Genomic DNA, 23,583 nt, shown 5'->3' on the forward strand with positions numbered 1-23,583 from the left:
CCGAAGGTGAGTATCGGAGCGGACAGGAGAAGCATAGGAGGATAACGGGAGGGTGGAGGTGTTGTGAAGGGGGAGCGGAGTAGTAGGAGGGTGGCGAGAGGTAAGGAGGAGGTGTGTTGCCAGGACCGAAGGTGAGTATCGGAACGGCAGCGGTAGGTTATGACTCCGGAGGTGAAGAGGGTGGAGGTCCGGAAGTCGGGTCGGGGTCGGGTATGCACGGATATGACACTATGGTTAAGTGATTCACAGACAATACAAATAAAAATTAAAGCATAAGGATAGAGGCAGTCAGGCGTCTGTTGCTGGTGCGATCTGGCCCAAAATCAGCAAGCCAGAGTGAGTGTGAGTAGGGGTTAGAACCCCTACATCCTTAGACCGGGTTGGGACCCAGTGAATGTTGGATTTGAGGACAGCAACCTGCAATGGCTGAAGAGCCACCCCACTGGAAATGACATAGGTCGCGTTCAGTGAGGCTGATAAACACATTTCCCCACCAAGAGCCGGTGGAGAAGCAGTCATAGGAGCTACCTGTGGCCTCTTGGAACAAGAGGAACAGGTTGAGGCTGGATATCCGACAGCCTCAGAGAAAATCGATGTGCAGGGGACATCGGTGAGCCAGCTGGAAGCTGAGCTGCTGTCATTCCGGCACAAAACCAGAGGGAGGACAGTCAAGTAGACTGTGTTGAAGTTAGCCATTCACTCAAAGCACTCATCTTTGTTTGCTTTGTCTGCATTGTTTCCAGCACTTGCCGGTTTCCCATATGTACACTGAGTCCGATACCCAGTGGCACTTCAACCAACTTACCAGTTGTTGTGCACAGTTTGTAGGTGGATCTTCGGTCCAGTTACTATAGACTGTCTTTGACCTCTTAATGAGAAGAAAGAGCAGGGGCTGGGGATTTGACCAGCCCAGAAAAAGCTGAAGTGCAGGACACTTCGGTGAGCTGGCGCTCAGCAGATGCTGAGATGCCATTATCTCCCCATGGAACCAGTGGGGAGATGGTCACTTGGACCATATTAGACCCTTCAGAGTGGGAGGAATGGGTATGGCCCATGAATTTGGCTGGCCCAGAATGGGTCGAAGTGCGGGGCACTTCAGAGAGCAGGCACTCAGAGATGCTGAGATGCCCTCAGAAGTCTTCAAAGGACAATGAAGATAACAGCAGCGCATGTATATTGCTGCTGGGAGATAAAGCGCTAGCTATCATACTAGCAGTGGATGAGCACACATCCAAGAATGCCTGCACACAGGTCTGATATTGGCAGACAACATGGATGACGTAAGTGCAAAAGAAATGTAAGAAAACATATGTAAAGGGGAAGATGATGACAAATTTTCAGCATCGAAAATTGTGTAATATTACCTGTGGGGTGACTCTGTGTGCAGAGTAACTATCATACTAACATGGGGTTCAGCATTTCCTGAATGACCCCAGACTCCTTCCCAGTTGCTCACATGATTTCTCCAAGGTTTAGCTGCAACTTACATTGCCTCCAAACTCTGTCGAGCGACTGGTAGAACTTGCAACACGTGATGTTCCCATGCTAAGTTGTAATGAGCTGTACATAGGTTGCGGAATATAATTTTTAGTATTTACACATGCAGTCATTGCACCCAACCCAACCTGTGGAGACTAAGGGAGCACATCCAGGGTTGTGAAGTCAATATCCGGGTGTGCGTGAAGTTTAAAAGTTTATATATTACTTGGTTACCAGTCACTTGTTTGTGCCCAGTGGCATAAGTGGTACAGCATTGGCTGAGGGTATGCAGTTTTTTCAAGTGGCACATGTTCAATTCTCACTTGGGAAAACTTTTTTTTCAATACCCTCCACTCCTTAGTGTACAGAAAACAACCATTTCACACAATTATTCCATGGGAGGGCCTGAAAAAAGTTTTCCTAAGTGAGAATCGAACATGTGCCACTTAAAAAAACTGCATACCCTCAGCTAACTGTTAGAACTGGGCGAGGGCAGACAATTCCGGAGGGGAACTGGAGACTTAGCAAGGAGGGACCTTGGCCTCAGCGACTCATGCAGAGTGCTGTGCCATTGCTGTTTGTCCATTTGGTCCTTAATTTCAGAGGCAGTGAGCAGGAAGTCTCCAGGGGGCATTTCAGGTCGATTTTAGACTGAGGGCCTAAAACAAGTATGTACAAGTGCCTGTATATAATAGAGAGACAAAAGCACAAGGAAGTCAAAGGGGGTCCAAATCGAAACAAAGGCGTCCAAACGGGAACAAAGGGGTGACGGAAGTGGAGCGGCACTGAAGGTCATAGGTTAGAACCTGTGGTACATCCGAAAGGAGATAGGGAGGGTGAAGCCCAGAGGGCAGGAGGATGAGGTGAAGTGGGGATGATAACTAACTGGCTAGAATGGAGAGAAGCAGCAGCCCAAATAAGGATGAGGGGAAAGCACAAAAGATACATTACAATCGGCGAAAGTGCCAAGTAAGGTCCATGGAGCTTGAAGGTTGCGGAGCTTATGGAGGTTGTGGAGGTGGGGTTGAAAGTCCAAGGAATGTTAGCAATGGTGTTTATGTAGTATGAGGTCACCAATGCAACCGGGGTGGAGTCAAAGTCCGTGGTCGGAACTATGATGGAATCTCGGAGCAAAGGTACGAGCAGTGTCTGAGTACAGGGTTGTCAGGGACGGCTCGAGAGAGGCGGAGGTAGCAGCATAAAGCTCAGCACTAGCAGCCTGGATGGCAGCGGGGTGGTGAGACTGTATGGTGGGCAGCCCTTCTCTGGGCTTATGTCCCTATGTAGCTTCTTAGGCTGAAGCAGTAGTGATTGTCATTAGGATGAAAGGCTAAACTAAACTAAACTAAACTAAAGTAAGGTACTTTCCTGAAGCAGTAGTGAGAAGAAGCAGTTCTGCTTCGGCTCAGTTTATATACAGGTGGGAACGGGTCACGTGTGGGGTGCCACATCAGCCCAGGTAGAGCCGGGCTATTGCGGATGACTCCACAGGCGATCCCAAGTGTCAGAGGAAAGAAGTACAAATGAGGATGCATGGTGTACCTGGCAGCGCAGTACCCACATGGAGTACTCAGTGTCAGGCGTGTCCGTGCTACACAGGTGAGAGGAGAGGTCGTCTGTATAAAGAGAGAAAAGGAAAGAAGAAAGACAAAGGAGAAAGCGAAAGAGGGAAGAGAAGGAAAGAGGGGCAACGGGAGGGTGCTGCAGCGCACAGTGGAGCAGCGTGCCCTGACAAGGGTACAGGGCAGCGGTGGAAGGTCATAACTTGCTGGAGGTTTGGCAGAAGAGGGTCAGAGGGAGGAGAGTGATGAGAGGAGTGGAGGAGGAATGGTGTCAGGTCTGAAGGCAAGTATTGGAGCGGACAGAAGTAGGGTAGGAGAGGGATGGAAGGGTGGAGGTGATGTGAGGAGTGAGGAGGAGTAATAGGAGGGTGGTGAGAGGAGTGATGTTCGGTCTGAAGTTGAATATCAGAACAGATGGAGGTAGGGTAGGACTCCAGAGGTGATGAGGATGAGGGTCCAGGTCAGTTCAGGATCGGGTATGTGTTAGATCAGGCAGATTCGGATGACTCCGGAGTGGAATCGGAGACTTAGCATGGAAGGACCTTGGCCTCAGCGACTCAGGTGGAGCGCTGTGCCATTGCTGGTTGTCCTAGGGGTCCCTAATTTTGGATCTAGCAGAGGGGAAGTCTCTTGGGGGGAAATCAAGTCAATTTCAGACTGAGGTTACAAGTTACTATGTACATTGTATATAAGGAGGGGTCCAGAATCAAAAGGAGCAAGGGTACTCCGAAAGGAGACAAAGGGAGCTGGAAAGAGGAACAACACCAAGGGTCAAGGGTTTGACTCAATGGTGTTTCCCAAAGGAGGAGTGAAGGCCCAAGGCCCAAGAAGGAAGGAAGGAAGGAGGATGGGAGTGGGGAATGGACAGCTGACTGAATAGAAAGGAAGCAGCAGCCCAAATAGGAATGAGGGAGAATAGCAGAACTGAATGGAGCAATGCAATAGTTGCAAGGTCCAATGTAAGTCCAGAAAGTCCGAACTTGGAAGTTAAACTCTGGAATATTGGCAAAGGTAATTAAATGGAATGAGCTAACCAATACAATGGGTATAAGCAGAGGTGGGGTCAAAGTCCGAGGTCGGAGCTAAGACCAGAGGTTCCAGAGACAGAGATGCAAACAGGATTCCGGAGTGGAGGTCCAGAGTTGGGAGCATAGGTGTTGCGTGCTCGTCTGGAAGGTGTTGGGGATGAGGTCGGACCCGGAATGTTCTGGAGTCGGACCAAAGGTGGTGTCAGAGCCGGAGGTGGGATAACCTCTTGGAAGTCGGCAAGGAGAAGGTGATGGAAGGGAAGTAGGGCTCTGGAGTCAGTTTTGGAGTCCCGGGAGCCCGGAGCAGAGGTCGGGATTGTATGGATATGACAGTATGTGTGGATATGACACTAACACTATACCACTTATGCCACTAGGCACAAACAAGTGACTGGTAACCAAGTAATATATAAACTGTTAAACTTCGCACACACCCGGATATTGACTTCACAACCCTGGATGTGCTCCCTTAGTCTCCACGGGTTGGGTTGGGTGCAATGACCACATGCATAAATACTACAAATTATATTCCGCAACCTATGCACAGCTCATTACAACTTAGCATGGGAACATCATGTGTTGCAAGTTGTACCAGTCGCTTGACAGATTTCGGAGGCAATGTAAGTTGCAGCTAAACCTTGGAGAAATCATGTGAGCGACTGGGAAGGAGTCTGGAATGACCCCCCCTTGTTTGCTAGCACTTCACTACCTGTTGTCTCTTCTGTTGGAATACGAGTCACATGATTAGATTGAACCGGAATATCCGAGAATATTCTAGGTGCCTGCGTAAGCGCTGGGCATAGAATGTTATTCAGGAGTATAAATGTGGGTGCTTTGGCACCATATGTTCTTTAGTTAGTTACAGTTTCTCTTCTCATTTCTATATTACATCTGGGTTGCGAGTGGGTTACGCCACGTTTACAACATCTTCTTTGTCTCCGAGGTCACGGACTCCAATGATTTCATGGCTAGTGGCAGGCCTAACCTCGTCACTAGTTGCATATGACTTTCGATATGCATCAATCTCTGCACAAAACTAACTCCGACATCGAATCTGTTGCTGGGTATGCCACGTGAGTAGGGCTCCTAGCGGATCGGATCGGTCCGGATCCGGATCAGAATCCGCGGATTTTTAGAGGTTTGAAACAAAAACCGTATCCGGCGGTTAGAAATCCACGGATATGCGGATCAACCGCGGATTATGTTCCAAAATTATATTTTGTTGGAACGGCCCTGATAAGAGCTTTCTAACAATACCAAATATGTCCATATTGGTGGAGAACTGACAGAGATATGGGGAAAATGGCACAAAAGATGGGTGTCAGATGCCAAATTTGGAAATAACGGGCCTGGGTGGTTAGATTGGACTTGAAAAAATTGGGAGAAAATATGGAAACATAGGAGGGGTATCTAGGAAAGTGGGATATATTTAATCCACGGATAATCCGCCTATCTGCGGACTAGAAACCGCGGATATTATCCTCTCAAAAGCCACAGTAGAGTAGCAGTTACAGTAAATATGGGGAATTTCACCCTTATTTGCCTCAGATCTCCTGCATATCTGCAAGCAATAAATCATGTGATAAAACTGCGGATAATCCGCGGATTAAAAACCGCGGTTATTTTCCTCTGAAAATCCAAAACCGGATCCGTGAATTTCCGGATGCGGTTGCGGATATCCGCAGATCATCCGATCCGCGAGGAGCCCTACACGTGAGCACTTTGCTCCACCTCTAACTCTAACTCGATTTCCTTTGCCACTAATGGCTCTCTTTTCGTTTCATCATTCGAGACAAACATGTTTTCTGTAGGCGCGCGCTGAACTCGCATCGCCGGGACTTAACAAATCATTTTCATGTCTCCAATGCATACTTTGCACTGCACTTAAGTATTAAAATTTAGTTAAAAACGTTGCGCGTGCGAAGAACGCACTCTAGTTTTTAAGTGCAAAATAACAAAGCGATGAGTCGAGGCTTTTTGTCCATTTTCAACTGAGGTTATATACATGTACATCGGGAGGAGACAGGAAATTATGCTTCCTATTAAACACCGTAGGCCGATTCAGCCAGAGGGGTTGCAGGTGCAGATAGGATTCCAGGTAGAGATGTATTAGCTGCAGCGGTTGCAGATGATGATGCACCTACACGAGGGGTTTTTAATCGCTTTGCTTCAGCCTCAGGGCCTTCATCGCGCACGCGTTTTTTTGAGGGATAAGGAGGGAGAGACGCGATGACATGCTTCGGGACGACAAAGTATTTAAGGACAGGAGAAGTAACGGGAGTATTTAACTGGGATGAGATAGCGGAAGAGCTGGGCTCAAAGGTCGGGTCAGATGTCTCTGTGGGGTGCACGAGAGAAGAAATGGACAGAGAACCACGGCGGCGCTCCAGAGAAGCCGAGGGCTGCGTCGCAACGGTATTGGCTTTTCGAACACGTTCCTTGTACTTGTGGGGTCGGAGGATCAGTTAGCAATCAAATTATGGGCACGACCAGATGATTGGACCCACCTGTTCCAATTCTGGTAGACCACGCCACTGAGCAATGGCTTCCAAGAATCGAAGAGCTGCACGTTCAACAGGCTCAGCCGGATATCGCTTCGAAAGGTCAAGCAAATGCGTGTGAAGGTCGGTCATATGGTGCACACTGGCAAACTGAGGATATGGATAGTTAGCAAGAGAATCAAGTTCGCCTTGAGGAAACTAACCTCGGAGACACGTTCAGTCATCTCAACCGCCCATTCAGGATCAGTGTCAATGGGGCGTGTGTTTCCCAAACATGTGGTCTGGAATCCATTCGCATAGGAGTTGATAACACTCAACTCTGACTGAGTACCCGCGACGCCAGTAGGAATACCACGCTTGAAGAGAATTTTCGCAGCCTCGGCTAACGTAGGCATGCCATCGGGCTCAAACTGGGCAGCGTAAGCTTCCGAAAGTGACGTGTCAATCGATCCTCGCTTCTGGCTGACTCCATCATCCTCCACGGATTTCACGTCGGATGAGGTCGATCCCGAGCGGGCACGCATTGCGGGAACATTCTTTTCGTCAGGTTTCTCAACAACATCTTCCCAGTCCACACCTACCCCAATACCAAAAAGGATTTCAAGAGCATCGGGCCCCAACCAACCACGTCCCAGGTATCCCTCTAAAGCGGCCCTAGTGACCATACCACTCAGTAAGGCATACCAGATGCGGGTGGGGCGCCCGTCGCCAGTGGTGGAAGGAATGTCAGCAATAGAAGTGCTCCGCAGGTATGACAGTCCCGGCCTTCACATCAGCGAATTGCTGCCGCTGCTCACGCATCTCACAACCAAGTTCTCGAGCGACGAAGGCAGATAGCCTGAGGAATCGCGGCAAAAGTGCAGCCATCCGTGTTCCGCTGATGGCGAGTTCCTTTGGTTCGCCCTTGTCGTTAACGTCGTTGAGGACAAACTGAGGAATAGCAGAGCGCAATGGAATGCCGGGGTCCGGCAACCCTGAACCGATCGTGGTCAGGCTTCTTTGAATTAATAGTGTAAGGAGACCATTCTTGTCCGCTGCATAGGCCTCTGCGTGAAGGCACTCAGGTGGACATTCATCAAAATCCGTCAGGTGACTTGCACAAATGGGCCAACACCTTCGAATTCCAGAATTGTACAAATCCCGAGAACGCCCGACAGCTTTGCGCACTCGAGGGCCTCGGCTTGCATGCGACCCCGAAGATGATGAAGCAAAGGGCGGGCTAGAAACGGAGTGGGATGCCGATGCCGACTCGGGTCTCCTTGCAGATACTGTACTCGCACGACCAACAACCGGGTCACGTGAAAGCGTGGGAAAAAGTTTCGCAAAACCACCAACCGGCAACCCAGCGTTATGCGTTACACCCAACCGGACACCTGACTGACTGCTGGTTATGGAAGGCATTTTGACGTGTTCAGAATTGGTCACGCTTGGCAGTTTTGTTCATTAATCATTAATTACAAATGAAAAGACAGTGCCCCCTTGCAAATTTTCAAGCATCTGTTCGCCACCATGGATGGTTTTGCCCTTGCACATCACATCATGTTCTGCACAGAAAACACTATCTCATATGATGACATCCCAAGCGCTCTCATTGGACCCTACTTTCCAGAGGAAAGCCTCTCTATCACCCAGTTTCTTCGGTTCAACCTTCCCATCCTCCAGACAAGCTCATGTGGGCCAGCTGCAAATCTCAGTCGCCACCTTCCATCCATCAATGAATTATCCGAATGTGACCTCCGCAGCATGTGTTGCCCACCCCATTCCTCCATAAAAAAACTCATTTCTGAGTATGATCCTGACCTCCACAACTCGCCCCGCTCAGTCAACATTAATTCACGCTATGTCCCCATCAACATCTTACGAATCTGGGAGACCTTATTACAGCTACAGAGTCTCCAGCAGGCATGGAAGGAGTCGGAGGCACATGCCAAGATGATGGCAAGCTGCCACCCAACACAGGAGCATGCTATCTGGGCAACTCAAAAAAGGCTCCTTCTATGTAGCTGGAACACTAAGGTCCTGGGATTCTCGAAGTCAGTGTCAAGCACTATTGGGGGCCTGATGCGTTACCTCTCTATATCTTGCCTCACAACAACTGACATTGCAATCCACCTTGAACTTTTGGGTATTGGCCTAAAGAGTGGGGATGTAAGGGCGCATCTCCTGAGCCCACTTGACATTCAGTACCTATCTCAATGTTTTAGACTTAAGGGTGAGAATGGGTTCGAGAGATATAGAGGCGAACGTACTTGCAAGGCCCTCCGCCTGTTGGGGTCTGAGCTCATATCAGGATCTGCAACCCAGTTCGGAGGAATTATGCATGTTAATGGTACTCATTGGATAGCATTCCTGATTTGTTCCGCAAAATCAACAATTCACCTTGCTGATTCCCAACACCAGCCAACGGGGAACCACGATCCATCTCATGCTGCAAGTGACGCCGTTGGAATTCTCCAATGGTGGTTAGACATTTCCTATTTGGAATCAAATCAGCGTTCAACACCTTTTCAACTTGCATGGCTACCAACGGCACACCAAAATGATTCTTCCTCGTGTGGTTTCTTTGCTCTCAACGCCCTAATGCATCATCTTCTCCCAAAACAGTACTCGCTCCCTACCGATGACCGTGACAGTGCAGCAGCCCTGCATGTTGAGTTTTTAAAATCAATCCTTGATCACCACACAATACACGTGCGTACCAGAAACTTACGATGAAATGGCTCCTGTTGACATCGCTGTCATATCCATTCCCGGCCATCGACTTCCAGTCCCTCCGGTCCCTCCGTTCCAACTCCGCTCCTCCCTCACCAACCTCGGAGCCCCCATATTCCGCAATCCTCTCGGTACCCCTTGATGGTCACCACCCCCTCATTTCAATTTATTACCTACGCCTCCCTAAGTACAGAGCCCCGAAGACTTCCGGACAGCTCCGACGTCCGCTAGCGCACCCCTGCCTCCGCTGAGCAATACACTCGCCTGCCCTGCAGAGTCCACCTTCGGGCTTATCCCTCCTTTCCATTTCTGGGTTATCGCCTGCCTTTCCGCTAACCCCGCGAACCGACTCGTCGGTAATATTCAGTCGGCTAATGGTTAAACCCCGTTAGCTCCGCTCCATTCGGCTCCGCCAATTGCGGAACCGTCTCCGCTGTAACCATATATATATCCCACTTGTACATAGGTTATGCCCCAGTAGAAAAATCAACTAGAGTTACCCCCCTAGGTTCTAATTGCCAGTCAGTAAGTTAGGGCACGGACGTGTCACTAGGCACAGCGCTCTTGGCAGAAGTCGCTGAGGCCGAAGCCCTCCATTACGGAGACATTCCTTCGTCTCGAATCTGGTCTCTGACAATCGCTGACAATGACCACCCAGGTGGCGAGATCTGAAGTGACCATGGGCCCTGAGACCACAATGGATGTCCCAGAAGCACCTGTAGCCCCTGTAGAAGTGGCAGCGGAGGCCGCAATGCCAAATTCCAGATCCAACATGAGCAAACAGAAGGGAAAGTCACGCTTGAATCTCACCATCCAGAAGGAGGACAGAGGTCGTGGTTTGCTACGTTTCTTCAGCCCTACAAGTCGCGAGGAATACAATTGCCAATTGTTAGAACGGGGCGGATTCGGATGACTCCGGAGTGGAATCGGAGACTTAGCATGGAAGGACCTCGGCCTCAGCGACTCAGGCGGAGCGCTGTGCCATTGCTGGTTGTCCTAGGGGTCCCTAATTTCGGATCTAGCAGAGGGAAAGTCTCTTGGGGGAATTCATGTCGATTTCGGACTGAGGTTACAAGTTACTAGGTACATTGTATATAAGGAGGGGTCCGGAATCAAAAGGAACAAGGGTAGGACAAAAGGAGACAAAGGGAGATGGAAAGAGGAGCAACACCGAGGGTCAAGTGTTTGACTCAATGGTGTTTCCCAAAGGAGGAATGAAGGGCCAAGGCCCAAGGAGGAAGGAAGGAGGATGGGAGTCGGGAATGGCTAGCTGACTGAATAGAAAGGAAGCAGCAGCCCAAATAGGAATGAGGGAGAATAGCGGAATTGAAATGGACAATGCAATAGTTGCAAGGTCCGGAGTAAGTCCGGAAAGTCCGAACTCGGAGGTTAAACTCCGGAATATTGGCAAACGTAATTAAATGGAATGAGCTAACCAATACAATGGGTATAAGCGGAGGTGGGGTCAAAGTCCGAGGTCGGAGCTAAGACCGGAGGTTCCGGAGACGGAGACGCAAACAGGATTCCGGAGCGGAGGTCCGGAGTCGGGAGCATAGGTGTTGCGTACTCGTCTGGAAGGTGTCGAGGTTGGGGTCGGACCCGGAATGTTCCGGAGTCAGACCGAAGGTGGTGTCCGAGCCGGAGGTGGGATAACCTCTTGGGAGTCGGCAAGGAGAAAGTAATGGAAGGGAAGTAGGGCTCCGGAAGTCGGAGTTCGGAGTTCCAGGAGCCCGGAGCGGAGGTCAGGATTGTATGGATATGACACCAATCAGCTGAGCAGGTTGAGCGAATGAAGGAGAGAACCGAAGAAATTTGGATTTCTGCACAGCGAGTAGCCAGAAGAAAGGAAGAGAGAGTTCGCATGTTGACACGAGAACGACAACAGCATTTCCGAGCTTCTAGGAAACTGTCAGATGCCAAAGATGATGAGGTATGTGATTGGGCACTCTCACAGCAGATTTCTATGATAACACTGATCGTGATTGATCCAGTGCTCTGATCAGGCTGATCCTAACAATAATAATGAGATAGTGATGTCACCCTCCATGCCAGCCATGATTGATGCCCATCTCACTATTGCAGAGATGTCGCGACCCAAGCGCCGGATTCAGGAGTGGCTAATGCAACAAAAGCGACAAAAGACCACTCACCTGGCTTCGCTCAGCAAGAAAGAGCCTCCCAGGACGAAGGAGAGGGTGCTTGCAAAAGCGACAAATTGGTTTCAGCCAATTTTTTGGACAATAATTAGAGAGGTCACGGCCACTGTGGGCCGTAGGATGAGTCCCACCGACATCGTAAAGGGTTGTCAAACAAGGAGTTGGCAGCTCTTCCACTCCTTGCGTGCCGATGTTGTTGGGAAGTGGATCGATCGAAGTGGGTCACAGCCATGTTGGTCCGCTGAGACATTGGCAAAGGTTGCATGAGAGAATTGTCCAGGGGGAAACATAACGAGGAGAGGAATTTTGGTAAGTTAGGGTACCAGACTTTAGAGTGCTCCACTTATCAATAAATCCCAGGCCTCCCATCCAGACACAGTTGCAGCAATCAAAACGATACTGATGAGCATCCAGCAAACAGGTGCAGTGCTCGATATTCATCAAGTTCGAGGCATCATCATTGCGCAAATCGAGCACACCGAGCCCCAAATCCTTCAAACCGTTGTTAAGAAAGATGGGAGCATTTTTATGGCAAGTACAAACTGGGTTCGCAACTTTCTCCAACATGAGATGAATTGGACGTTGCGGCGGGCAACACGTGCCTCCCAAAAGATCCCACCTGACGCCACCCAAAGACTCCATGCCTCACTCCTTCGCCAGGCTCATTCAATCCGCCAGTACATGATCCCTAAGGAACTCCGAGTGAATTCAGATCAGACTCAAGTAATCTACCAGCAAAACTCGGTCCAAACTTATGAAATGAAAGGCTCACGTCAAGTCTCAACCATTGGCTATGAAGAGAAGCGCGCATTCACGTTGAATGTTGCCATCTCTGCTAGTGGGAGGCTTCTGCCCTTTCAAGCCATCTTTCGAGGGAAAACAGCTGCAAGCCTTCCTTCAGGCAGCGCACCAGGATTTCAGGAAGCAATGCAACTTGGTTTCCTTTTCGAGTTTTCTGGCAACGACACTTACTGGGCAAATTTGGTGACAATGAAGTCTTTTGTACACTGTATCCTAGTGCCTTATTTTGGTTCTGAAAAGCAGCGGCTTGAGCTCGACCCCCTTCAAGAGTGCCTGTGGCAGATTGATGTGTGGTCTGTTCACACATCTCTTGAGTTTCGCAGTTGGATGTATGAAAACTATCGTTGGATTATCCTCAAATATGTCCCTGCGGGATGTACGGGCCTATGGCAACCCTGTGACGTTGGCATTCAGCGTCCACTCAAACACGCTGTGAAACAGTCGCAGCAGTCAGTCATTATTCAAGAAGTTTATTCACAGCTGCAGAATGGGATCGACTCATCCAATGTGAAGCTTGATGGAAGACTTGGTGATCTCAGAGACCGTGTCCCTGGGACGTTGCTCCATGCCTTCCATGTTGTCGATCAGCATGATTGGGTCCAAAAGGTGCGTCAATTAGAGTCTAATTTGAACTTCCACTCACTACTTATTTCAGGCCTTCAAGCTATGTCGCTCAGGCGAGTACAATTTATCACATACTAGCCTAACTAGCCACCCACTTCGCATGCTCCTTGATGAGCTTCCAACGACCAATCCAAGCCTCGCTGATGAGATAATGGCACCACGGAAGCAACCAACCAATGGTGGTGACAATTCCGACCCCGTTGGACATGAAGATGAGTTTACGGCTACTCCAGATGATGACGTCGATGTTGAGGTCGATGAAGTGTTCGAGCACATGGATGGAAGGACGGTCCCTGATGGTTTGGAAGTGAAACACGGTGGCCTTCAGGCCGCTTCAACATGCGCTGAAGAAGCTGAGGCTGAGGGGCTCGGGGAGGTCTCATTTCTCCCTTCATCTAGTCCTGAACAGGACCTGGGCCGTGGAATGCGAGTGAGGCGAGCGCGTAACTTAGAGCAGCAAATGGCTATTTTTCATTTTTGAATGTACAATACAACCCAAAAAAGGAAATTTTGAATTAAGCTCACAGCCACCAAAATCTCGGTGGAGCAGCGTTACGCTGGGCACCCAACCGGCTGCCTCGCGTTACGCGTTACAACCCTTGCATAAGAACCGGACCGGCTGGTCAGCGTTACGCGTTACCGGTTGTTGGTCGTGTGAGTACAGTAGACTGTTCAATGATCCAAGCGCCCATGGAGACTCCATACCGGCCCCACGAGGAATCGAGGAAAAAATAGATCGCGCTGGAGGTCCACCTGACTTCGATTCCGAGGCAAGGCTGGACTTGACCCTAGTTTGCTGAAAGGATGAGATCGGAGTGAGGGGGGCGAGGGAAATGGGAACGCCTGGCGACGGTTCAAAATCCATTTGGGCCCAGCGCAATTCAGTGGAGGAAGCGGTGCCGCTGGCTACGATTGATGCAATGGACATGGGCGACAAATCACTTGACAACCCCGAAAGCACGTTCTCTGGTTGCTCATCGGGGCCAAAAAGGTGCTGATCACGTGCGAACAGGTCGTTGACAAGAGCAGAAAGCACAATTCTGATCCTAACCCCATTTGGTAACACCCCCGGAACTCCAGGATTCACTTCGTGAGTGTGACGAGAACCAACGGACCGCTGGGTGAGTAAGGAAGTAAGAACCTATAGGAGACATCAACATGGGGTGGAAAAACATGCAGGGGAAAATGAATGGCGAACCTTCTCCATTCCTTCTGCGTTCGCCCTTTGAACTTTCGCGGTCTCAATGTCCACATTTGGTACATACCGGTTCGCATCAGCACTGAGGCCTTTATACCGGTCGTCCCCGGTTAACCCAAAAAGTAGCTCACGAGCAAGTTCATCATCAGTTTCAGTGACGTCCTTTTCGGTTGGACCTTCTGGGGACCCAGTCTGCATTCCCAGCTCAGATCTGACCTGGAATACCAGCGCCTCTCATGTGAGCGCTACGGTTAATTTTACCAACAGGCAGCTTCATCTAACCTGGTTGAAACGAGTGCGTGAATGCAGCCATAACATATGATCAAGACTGGGAATGTTGCGTCAGTAACGGGCGTTTGGGATGTGTGATCTCAAAACAAATACATCAAAGTCTGGACTGTCTTCTCCTTTGGAGGTATGTGTCATATCCATACAATCCCGACCTCCGCTCCGGGCTCCTGGAACTCCGAACTCCGACTTCCGGAGCCCTACTTCCCTTCCATCACTTTCTCCTTGCCGACTCCCAAGAGGTTATCCCACCTCCGGCTCGGACACCACCTTCGGTCTGACTCCGGAACATTCCGGGTCCGACCCCAACCTCGACACCTTCCAGACGAGTACGCAAAACCTATGCTCCCAACTCCGGACCTCCGCTCCAGTATCCCGTTCACGTCTCGTCTCCGGAACCTCCGGTCTTAGTTCCGACCTCGGACTTTGACCCCACCTCCGCTTATACCCATTGTATTGGTTAGCTCATTCCATTTAATTACGTTTGCCAATATTCCGGAGTTTAACCTCCGAGTTCGGACTTTCCGGACTTACTCTGGACCTTGCAACTATTGCATTGTCCATTTCAATTCCGCTATTCTCCCTCATTCCTATTTGGGCTGCTGCTTCCTTTCTATTCAGTCAGCTAGCCATTCCCGACTCCCATCCTCCTTCCTTCCTTCTTGGGCCTTGGCCCTTCATTCCTCCTTTGGGAAACACCATTGAGTCAAACACTTGACCCTCGGTGTTGTTCCTCTTTCCATCTCCCTTTGTCTCCTTTTGTCCTACCCTTGTTCCTTTTGATTCCGGACCCCTCCTTATATACAATGTACCTAGTAACTTGTAACCTCAGTCCGAAATTGACATGAATTCCCCCAAGAGACTTTCCCTCTGCTAGACCCGAAATTAGGGACCCCTAGGACAACCAGCAATGGCACAGCGCTCCGCCTGAGTCGCTGAGGCCAAGGTCCTTCCATGCTAAGTCTCCGATTCCATTCCGGAGTCGTCCGAATCCCCGCATTCTAACAGTATGCTATGAAGAGGTGGGCATGTTTGTGCGCTGTGGCTTTGTAGGTGAAGATGTTTGGGGATGGAGGGGTCTGTTCTGGCTTTACTGGGTTTGGGTGAGGGATTGTAAAAGATGGCTTGGCTTGGGGTCTGGAGGTAGTAGGCTGCTGCAAATGGGGTACTGCTGGAACGACAAAGAAGGGAGACTTGGATGACGATGTAGGAAGGGTGATGCTTTGAAGTGATGGTAAAGCGTGCTGAATGGACGAGGGTTGTTGTTGTTGTTGTTGGACTTGCATAGTCCAGGGGAACTTCCGGGAACGATTACTGGGCCTCTGGATGGTATGTTGTCAATACTGGCAGCGTTGCTGAGCGCTTTTTGAGAGAGGGACGGGACGGGAATTGTTGAGGTCGCCTGATAACTTGGATGGATGGATGGATGTATTCATTCTAATCGGTTCCGACCAACTTAGTGGACATGGCCCACGATGCAACGTGGGCCAGCGCAAAATGGGATTGCAAGAAAAGAAATACAACGGCCAAGGGCGAGCCGGTACAATAAGATGATAACGAGATAATAGTACCAGTCACAAAGGTGGAGTTGGGGAAGGTGGAGGGTAGGCAGAAGAGAGAGCAGCACAAGCGAGGTTGGAGCAAGAGCTGACAGCAAGCAATCATGACAAAGAAAACAAGGGAGAAAGATATGCTTACAGAGAACAGTAAGAAGGAAGCGGAAAAGCAATTACTACGCAATAACCAGAGGGGGTACTGGCAAGCTAGCATGAGTTACAAGCCCTGCTGTGCTGGGGGAAACATACCAGTAACTCCGAGCACAAGCGCGAAGGCAAGCGAGCAGGTGGGGGAAAGGAGCAAACCTCCCCCTTCCTCAGCAACTTAACCTCAGCCATGCTAGAGGCAAGTTAGGACCACCTGTCATATCCGTGCATACCCGACCCCGACCCGACTTCCGGACCTCCACCCTCTTCACCTCCGGAGTCATAACCTACCGCTGCCGTTCCGATACTCACCTCCGGTCCTGGCAACACACCTCCTTCTACCCCCCCACGCCACCTCTACTCCTCCTTACCTCTCCGACCCTATCTCCATCCGCTCCGATACTCACCTCGGACCGAACACCACCCCTCACACCATCCTCCTCCTACTCCGCTCCCCCCTTCACAACACCTCCACCCTCCCGTCATCCTCCTACGCTTCCCCCCGTCCGCTCCGATACTCGCCTTCGGACCTGACAACCCTCCTTTCTGCCACTCCTTCCCCCTTACCTTTCCCCTCTCTCCTCCCTCTGGTACTCCTCCGCCACCCTTCTGCCAAGTTACGACCTTCCGCCGCTGCCCCATACTTCCTACTCGGACACCGCTCGTACCTTCACTCCGAGCCTCCGTCATAGTCCCTACCTCGGACTTTGACTCCACCTCGGTCTTAGTCCATTGCATTGGTGACCTCATACTACGTAAACACCATTGCCAATATCCCTCGGACTTTCAACCCCGCCTCCGTAACCTCCGTAACCTCCGCAACTCCCGAGCTTCACGGACCGCCTTCGGCACTTTCGCCGCCTGTAATGTATCTCTCGCATTTACCCCTCACCCCTATTTGGACTACTGCTTCTTCCCATTCTAGCCAGTTAGTCATCACCCCCACTTCTCCTCATCCTCCTGCCCCTCTGGGCCTTGCCCTCCCTACCTCCTTTCGGACGTATCACAGGTCCTGCCTTATGACCTTCGGTACCGCTCCACTCCTTCTTCCCTTTGTTCCCGTTCGGACGTCTTCGTTCCGATTCGGTTCCCCTTTGTTTCCTTGTGCTTTTGCCCCCTCCATTATATATATCGGCGCTTGTACATACTCGTTTTGGTTCAGTCCGAAATCGACCTGAAATGCCCCCTAGAGACTTCCTGCTCACCTACTGTGAAATTAAGGACCAAATGGACAAACAGCAATGGCACAGCGCTTCGCTTGAGTTGTTGAGGCCAAGGTCCCTCCACGCTAAGTCTCCGATTCCACTCCGGAGTCGTCTGTATCAGCCCCGTTCTAACACCACCCATCACGATCCATCAGCACTGCGGCAGTGCAGAACGAGATGGACTGCTCCAGGTCGCACGTGCCCGGCCCCAATTAGTCCCATGAAATAGGATATTAATTGTTGTTTAATGTTTTCATTTCACGAGACTAATCACGGGGCGACGATCGAACTCGGCCCAGCCAATGCTATGACTTCCCCTGGCTCAATCACCCCAATGTGCCTGTCTCAGCACTGCACTTGCCCCTTTGCCACTTTCATGAGTTGCTGCGCAACCTGACCATTTGATGGACCCAGGGACCATGCCTCAGTCGTATGCTGGGTTTTCTGGCGTGGATGCGCGAAGCGGATCACACCAGCAGAGGTACGTACTGAACTTCACTTATCACGAGAGTGCTCATGACAATTCAGGCCATGCTTATAAAAAGGGCTTTCACAGTGCCCCCTTTTTCCTTCCTTATCGCCTGAATCTCTTGCGACTCTTGTGGTGAGTACAAGGCCAACTTGCTGCTGTTCTTTCGAACTCACTCTCATGATTTTGCCGCTGCTGCTGCCGCAAACCAAGCCGGAGCTGAGACGGTTGGGAAGGAAGGTGACTTCGGGAGTGGGGAGTTATGGTGTAGGGGATGATGAAGTTGTTAGGAAGGTGTGATGAGGTGGGAGAGTGTGGGGTCGGGATTCCGGGATATGACATTGTCTATGACTAGGTTTTTGGGTGATACTTGACTTGGACTGACAAGCGATCCCTGACACTGAATTCATGGATATGGCTCAGATTCTTGGATTGAGTATGTGAAGAAATTCATGTTGCTAGTGCTATAGACTTATGTCATGAATTCAACTAATGTAAATCGGGTGACTGGACAAATGACATAAAATGGACAAGCCTGGTATCAAACCCAGGACCTCTAGCGTGCATCCATACACTACTCACCCGTTATGCCAGGGAGGTTACTCCATCCCTGATGGTTGTTCCAACAGTATGGAGTTTATTTACTGCAATCAAATAGACCATTGCCTGGACTAAACACTTTGCATACAAATGAAGATAGCATATTTAATTTGAAATTGCAGTACAGTTTGTTAGGGGTTCCTCCCAAACTGGATGGCCAAGCTTGCAGCGCAGTGCCAAAGGCGCTGCAAGCTCAGCCATCCAGTTTGAGGGGAACCCTCATAACAATTGTAGCCTGGTTTATTTCAGATTTTTCCCTCATGTTCTAAGGTGTTTTTGTACTTTCCATGCTTTGTTTTGATGGGGGTCTTCCTGATTTGAACAGAAATTGGTCTTCATGATCTGCTGAAGTGCAGATCTCAGTTCCGACAGCCAGTTCCCTTCACATCGCCACCCTCACATGTCTTTAAGCATGATGCAGATTTCTATATTCCTGTCATATCCATCCATGGCCATCAACTTCCACTACCTCCGATCTCTCTGGACTACCTCTGCTCCTTCTTCACTAACCTCAGAGCTCCCATATTCCACAATCACCTCGGTATCCCTCGATGGTCACCACCCCCTCTTTTCAATTTATTACCTATGCCTCCCTAAGTATGGAGCCCCGAAGGCTTCCAGACAGCTCCGATGTCCGCTAGCACACTCCCACCTCTGCTGGGCAATACATTCGCTTGCCCTGCAAGCCCACCTTTGGGCCTATCCCTCCTTTCCATTTCTGGGTTATCGCCTACCGTTCCGTTAACCCCGTGACCCAGCTTGTTGGTAATATTCAATCGGCTAATGTTTAAACCCATTAGCTCCGCTCCACTCGGCTCCGCCATTTGCAGGCCCGCCCTCATTGTAACTATATATACTCAACTTGTACATAGGTTACACCTCAGTAATAAAATCGACTAGAGTTTACCCCCCTTCAGTTCTGGTTGCCAGTTAGTAAGTTAGGGCACGGATGTGTTACTTGGCACAGCGCTCCTGGCATAAGTCGCTGAGGCCAAAGCCCTCTGCCACAGAGACATTCCTTCATCTTGACCTGGTCTCTGACAGTATTTTATTACTCCCTGACTAGTACATGTCTTGTATGGCACCAAAAGCCCCTTGCACTCGTTCCCAACTACGCACATTAGTTCCCAACTCTGCCTCACCGTCCCCAGAACCCTCACAGCCTGGTCCTAGTCAATTGGTGAGAAACCCAGTTGAGTTTCGTAGCTTTTCTAATCTAGAAACCCCTCTCCCATCGACTCCGATCATGCATCCCATTAGGAATCGATCACCAGTTGCAGATTCCGACTTCGGAGACACCACGGAACAACCCATAGACCCCGTTCACGACTCGGTTCCGAGGTCCCCGACTTTGTCGACCCTCCTCCTGCTGATCCTCCCATCCCCACTGTCCCAACTGCCGACGATGCTGAACCCATCCCCAACATGGCTATTGCACAACTAGCCCAAGCCATTGCCAGTTTGGCTCGTCACACCGGACGTTGTAGGCAGGCACAGCTGGTACTGCACAAACAAACCGAATATCGCGATCTCCCCATCCCAGCACATCCCCACTTTACGAAACACGTCGTACACATCCTCATATACCATTTCTACCCTTCCACAATTTTTTCCTATTTTTCCAGACACATTTCCAGTCCCCACAGACCAAATTCCCACGCCCACCCAGCAGCGCAGCCACACTCAGACTGGATTTCACTTATCTCAGCAACCACTGCACCGATTTGGACGATATTGGTACCGTTGGAAACGCGTCATTTAGGAGTATTAGGATCCATAATTAGCGGGAGTTCATTGGCGATGGATGGAGTTGGGTATTTTTTGGCTGGAAATCATTTATTGCTTTATTGTTTTCTTGATTATTGTTTTCCCTTCCTTTTTCCGATATTGTTTGTTGCCGATATGATCCACCTAAGCACATGGGGCACATCGGATATTTTTTATCATTTTTATTTGATCATTTCTCATATATACCTGTACATGAGGATGTATCTACCTTTTCCTTTGGACTAGAAACTACCAAGTTTGCCCCTCCCAAGCTAGTAGGGAGTATTACGATGAAGAACATCAGTAAGAAGACCTCTAGATCAGTTTTCGCCTTGGTGTCACCCAGAGAGGTGGGGTGAGAGGTTGATTAGAGTACACCATGCACCGCACCACACTGGACCATTACCATTACCCCTTTTCCCTGACCTGTTGGATACCAATCCAGTCCCCATCCTTTCCTGTTTTCCTAGTGGGTTAGATCCCTAGCCCACTTACAACGTCCACCACGTCCACCATCCTCCGCTCTCCAGACCAAGGTCCATGAGTTCGACAGAAAAGATCCCCGAGAACTCTGAGTATTTCTGGTCCAATGCGAACTGAATTTCCAGGACCATCCCCTCGCTTTTGCAAGCGACTGTGCCAAGGTCATCTTCATGCAGTCCTACCTCAAGGGAATGGCCCTCGATTGGTTTGAGCCAGATCTATTATTCGAACAAAATTCTATGCTTCGTCCGCGATGGATGAATAACTATCAAGAGTTTGTCAACAAACTTCAAACCAACTTCGGTCCTCATGACCCTGTGGGCAATGCCGAAGTTCAACTAATGACCCTGGACATGAAGGATGGGCACCACATCAATAAGTACGTTATCGAGTTCAACCGACATGCCTCTCAACTTCATGGTTACAGAGAAGCTGCGCTTCGTCGTTTTTTCTATAATGGATTGCCGGAACGTATCAAGGACGATATTGCCAGAGTAGGTAAACCCTCTACTCTTTCAGAGCTTCGCACCTTGTCACAAACTTTCGATGTGTGCTATTGGGAGCGTAAATCTGAAGTGACATGCCATGCGAAACCCTCCTCCTCTAACGTCTTTGACAAGTCCACCGCTGCCTCTCGTTCCGACCCCGTTCCCTCCTCCTCCTCTTTCAACTCCGCTTCCGGTAGCAAGCCTCCGAAGGACAATAAGAAGTCCGAGGCCAGCTCCGCTAAACCGGACCTTTCGTCAAAACTTGGAGACAACGGCAAGCTCACGCCACAAGAGCGCAAGTGCCATCTCCACGAGAAACTTTGCATGTTCTGCAGTCAGTCTGGCCACATGGTCAAGGACTGTCCCAAGTCTTCTTCTCGTGCATCTAAGGCCCATTCCGCCCAGACCAAGGAGCAAGGATCTGCTTCCACAGAAGCAAAAAATTAGTCCGCACCCCCATGGACTCTGCATGGACCGGGGGTTGCAATTCTTCCCTCTGCACACTCAAAGAAGTGCGTTTAAATGCATCTTCCATCTCCAACTTATCCTCCCTCCATATTCCTGTTTCTTTTTCTCTTTCAAATGGTCTATTTTCTCCTCTCAATGTTGACATGTTCTACCCGTTGTAGATAGTGTTGCTGATGTACCACTCTCTCCTCCACCCCCTCTGACTACTTCCGTAGATCGATCCACCTCTTTCCATTTCTCTTCTTTCTCTTCTCTCCTCCATCCAATGATAGGACACATAATAAACTCTTCCGCACCTATGAGAACGTACCCGCACTCATAGACTCTGGGTCTTCGGACTGCTTCATTGACGACACATTCATAAAGAGGTTGGCCTTGAAGACACATCAGATTAAACCCCTACAACTACACCTATTCGATGGTAGCACCAACTCAATCATAACCCATGCCATTGATATTCCCCTCCGCTTCGCTTCCAGAAACATCACCCCCACGACTTTCTTTGTCACATCGCTGGATGGATCATGTTCCCTAGTCCTAGGACACAACTGGCTTACCTGCTACAATCCGTTGATTGACTGGGTCTCAAGCAGTATTACGTTCCGAACTTCCAAACCTACCAAGACAGTTACTCCGAGCTCTCCCCCGTCGTCTCCGGCACCACTGCCGTCATCCGACATCCAACCATCTGATGTTCCACCAGCACCTCAGTCACAGGCTCCCATTCCTCCATTACCATCTATCGAGTTCGTCAGCCGTTCCGCATTTGCGAAGGTTTGTCGACTTGAAGGATTGGTATCCTTCAGCCTAACCATCCCTTTCGAGGACAGCTGCTTGAGGGCTGCCTCATCCCACACCGATTCCATTGACCTCTCGGCCGTTCCGAAGGAGTATCACGAGTTCACGGATGTGTTCAGTAAGAGCAAAGCCTCGACACTGGCACCGCACCGTGAGCATGACCTGAAGATCGACCTTGAGGAAGGCAATTCACCACCCTTGGGTACTATGTACTCTCTCTCTACTTCGGAACTCGAGGCCCTCCAGGTGTTCTTAGATGAACACCTAGCCTCCGGGTTCATTCATCCCGCTACTTCCGGTCATGCAGCACCGGTCCTCTTTGTCCACAAGAAGGACGGATCCCTCCATCTTTGCGTTGACTTCCGAGGGCTGAACAAGATCACCAAAAAGGATTGCTACCCACTTCCCCGCATCTCTGACCTCCTTGACGCACCTAGCCATGCCACAGTCTATACCAGACTCGACCTCTGGCATGCTTACCACCTGGTTTGCATTGCAGCAGGCGACGAATGGAAGACTTCCTTCCGCATGCGCTATGGTTCCTATGAGTGGCTTGTCATGCCATTCGGTCTCACGAATGCACCCACGGCCTTCTGTCAGGGATTGACCTGGGGTCAAGAGCATCCAGGTATATCGCCTGGGGCTGAGGGCCCGGTAGGGTGTAGTGCGGGCATGTGTAACAATGGGCCCGAAGCAGGCAAGGGTCCCTGGCCACTTAGGCTAAAGTGGGAAGTGTGAGAAGAAGGTTACTTCTCAGTTCCCACTTATTAGGCTGTGTTTACGTACATGCAGTTGGAGGTCATGTGGGGAGCGCCACGTCATCTATGCGCACAGCCGTGTCCGCCCGGGTATCTCCGTAAGAGATCTCAGGAGCATCCGGTGTGTAGGGCGTCACCCAGTGTGTCCGGGTCTGGGCATGTTGCGCAGCCTGGTTAATGGTACATTGAGCAAGGAAGTCGTCCATGTAGTAGAAAAGGAAAGAAGGAGAAAGAAAGGAAAGAAGAAGGAAGAAGAAGGGAAAGGAAGAAGGAGAGGAGGGAGGAGGGAAGACAGGGGCACTGGGTGAGGGTAGTGGGATCGGGTGGGGTCGGACCGGGTGGAGTGGGGTCAGGCAGGTGTGCCCTGACACCTTCCAGCGATTTGTCAACACAATCTTTGCCGACCTCTTGGACGTTTCTGTGGTAGTCTACCTAGACGACATCCTTACCTACTCGGAAGACATGGCTTCACATCAGGAGCATGTCTGAGAAGTT

At 50.2% G+C, this 23,583-nt stretch overlaps 4 protein-coding genes across 4 annotated transcripts; 1 reads left to right on the top strand and 3 right to left on the bottom strand.

The window, feature by feature from the left end:
- Positions 1 to 6,111: 6,111 nt before the first annotated feature.
- On the bottom strand, positions 6,112 to 7,235 carry EI90DRAFT_3129217 (uncharacterized protein; the record flags this gene model as incomplete). The annotated part of the gene is made up of 3 exons (XM_039064170.1): positions 6,112 to 6,513; positions 6,577 to 6,720; positions 6,774 to 7,235. 3 exons carry the CDS (start codon positions 7,233 to 7,235, stop codon positions 6,112 to 6,114), a joined length of 1,008 nt encoding a protein of 335 aa, XP_038912032.1.
- Positions 7,236 to 7,296: 61 nt separating this feature from the next.
- EI90DRAFT_3129218 (uncharacterized protein) lies at positions 7,297 to 7,971 on the bottom strand (the record flags this gene model as incomplete). The annotated part of the gene is made up of 1 exon (XM_039064171.1): positions 7,297 to 7,971. One exon carries the CDS (start codon positions 7,969 to 7,971, stop codon positions 7,297 to 7,299), a length of 675 nt encoding a protein of 224 aa, XP_038912033.1.
- Positions 7,972 to 12,963: 4,992 nt separating this feature from the next.
- Positions 12,964 to 13,344, top strand: EI90DRAFT_3019272 (uncharacterized protein; the record flags this gene model as incomplete). Its single annotated transcript, XM_039057333.1, has 1 exon — positions 12,964 to 13,344. One exon carries the CDS (start codon positions 12,964 to 12,966, stop codon positions 13,342 to 13,344), a length of 381 nt encoding a protein of 126 aa, XP_038912034.1.
- A 528-nt stretch (positions 13,345 to 13,872) lies between these two features.
- On the bottom strand, positions 13,873 to 14,452 carry EI90DRAFT_2197002 (uncharacterized protein). The gene is made up of 2 exons (XM_039052677.1): positions 14,344 to 14,452; positions 13,873 to 14,277 (listed from the first exon to the last, which is right to left on the bottom strand). The coding sequence occupies exons 1-2, from the start codon at positions 14,377 to 14,379 to the stop codon at positions 14,017 to 14,019; spliced, it is 297 nt and encodes a 98-aa protein (XP_038912035.1). The 5' UTR covers positions 14,380 to 14,452; the 3' UTR covers positions 13,873 to 14,016.
- Positions 14,453 to 23,583: the final 9,131 nt, after the last annotated feature.

The sequence above is a fragment of the Cantharellus anzutake genome (assembly GCF_015039405.1).
Source record: "Cantharellus anzutake strain C23 chromosome Unknown EI90scaffold_55, whole genome shotgun sequence".
NCBI lineage: Eukaryota > Fungi > Basidiomycota > Agaricomycetes > Cantharellales > Hydnaceae > Cantharellus > Cantharellus anzutake.

Bases quoted from the DNA above. Each gene is read 5' to 3' on its own strand.
- EI90DRAFT_2197002 (XM_039052677.1), bottom strand. From the start codon at position 14,379: ATGTTATGGCTGCATTCACGCACTCGTTTCAACCAG. The intron at 14,278-14,343 runs GTTAGATGAAGC...CTGGTATTCCAG, and splicing joins CACGCACTCGTTTCAACCAG to GTCAGATCTGAGCTGGGAAT.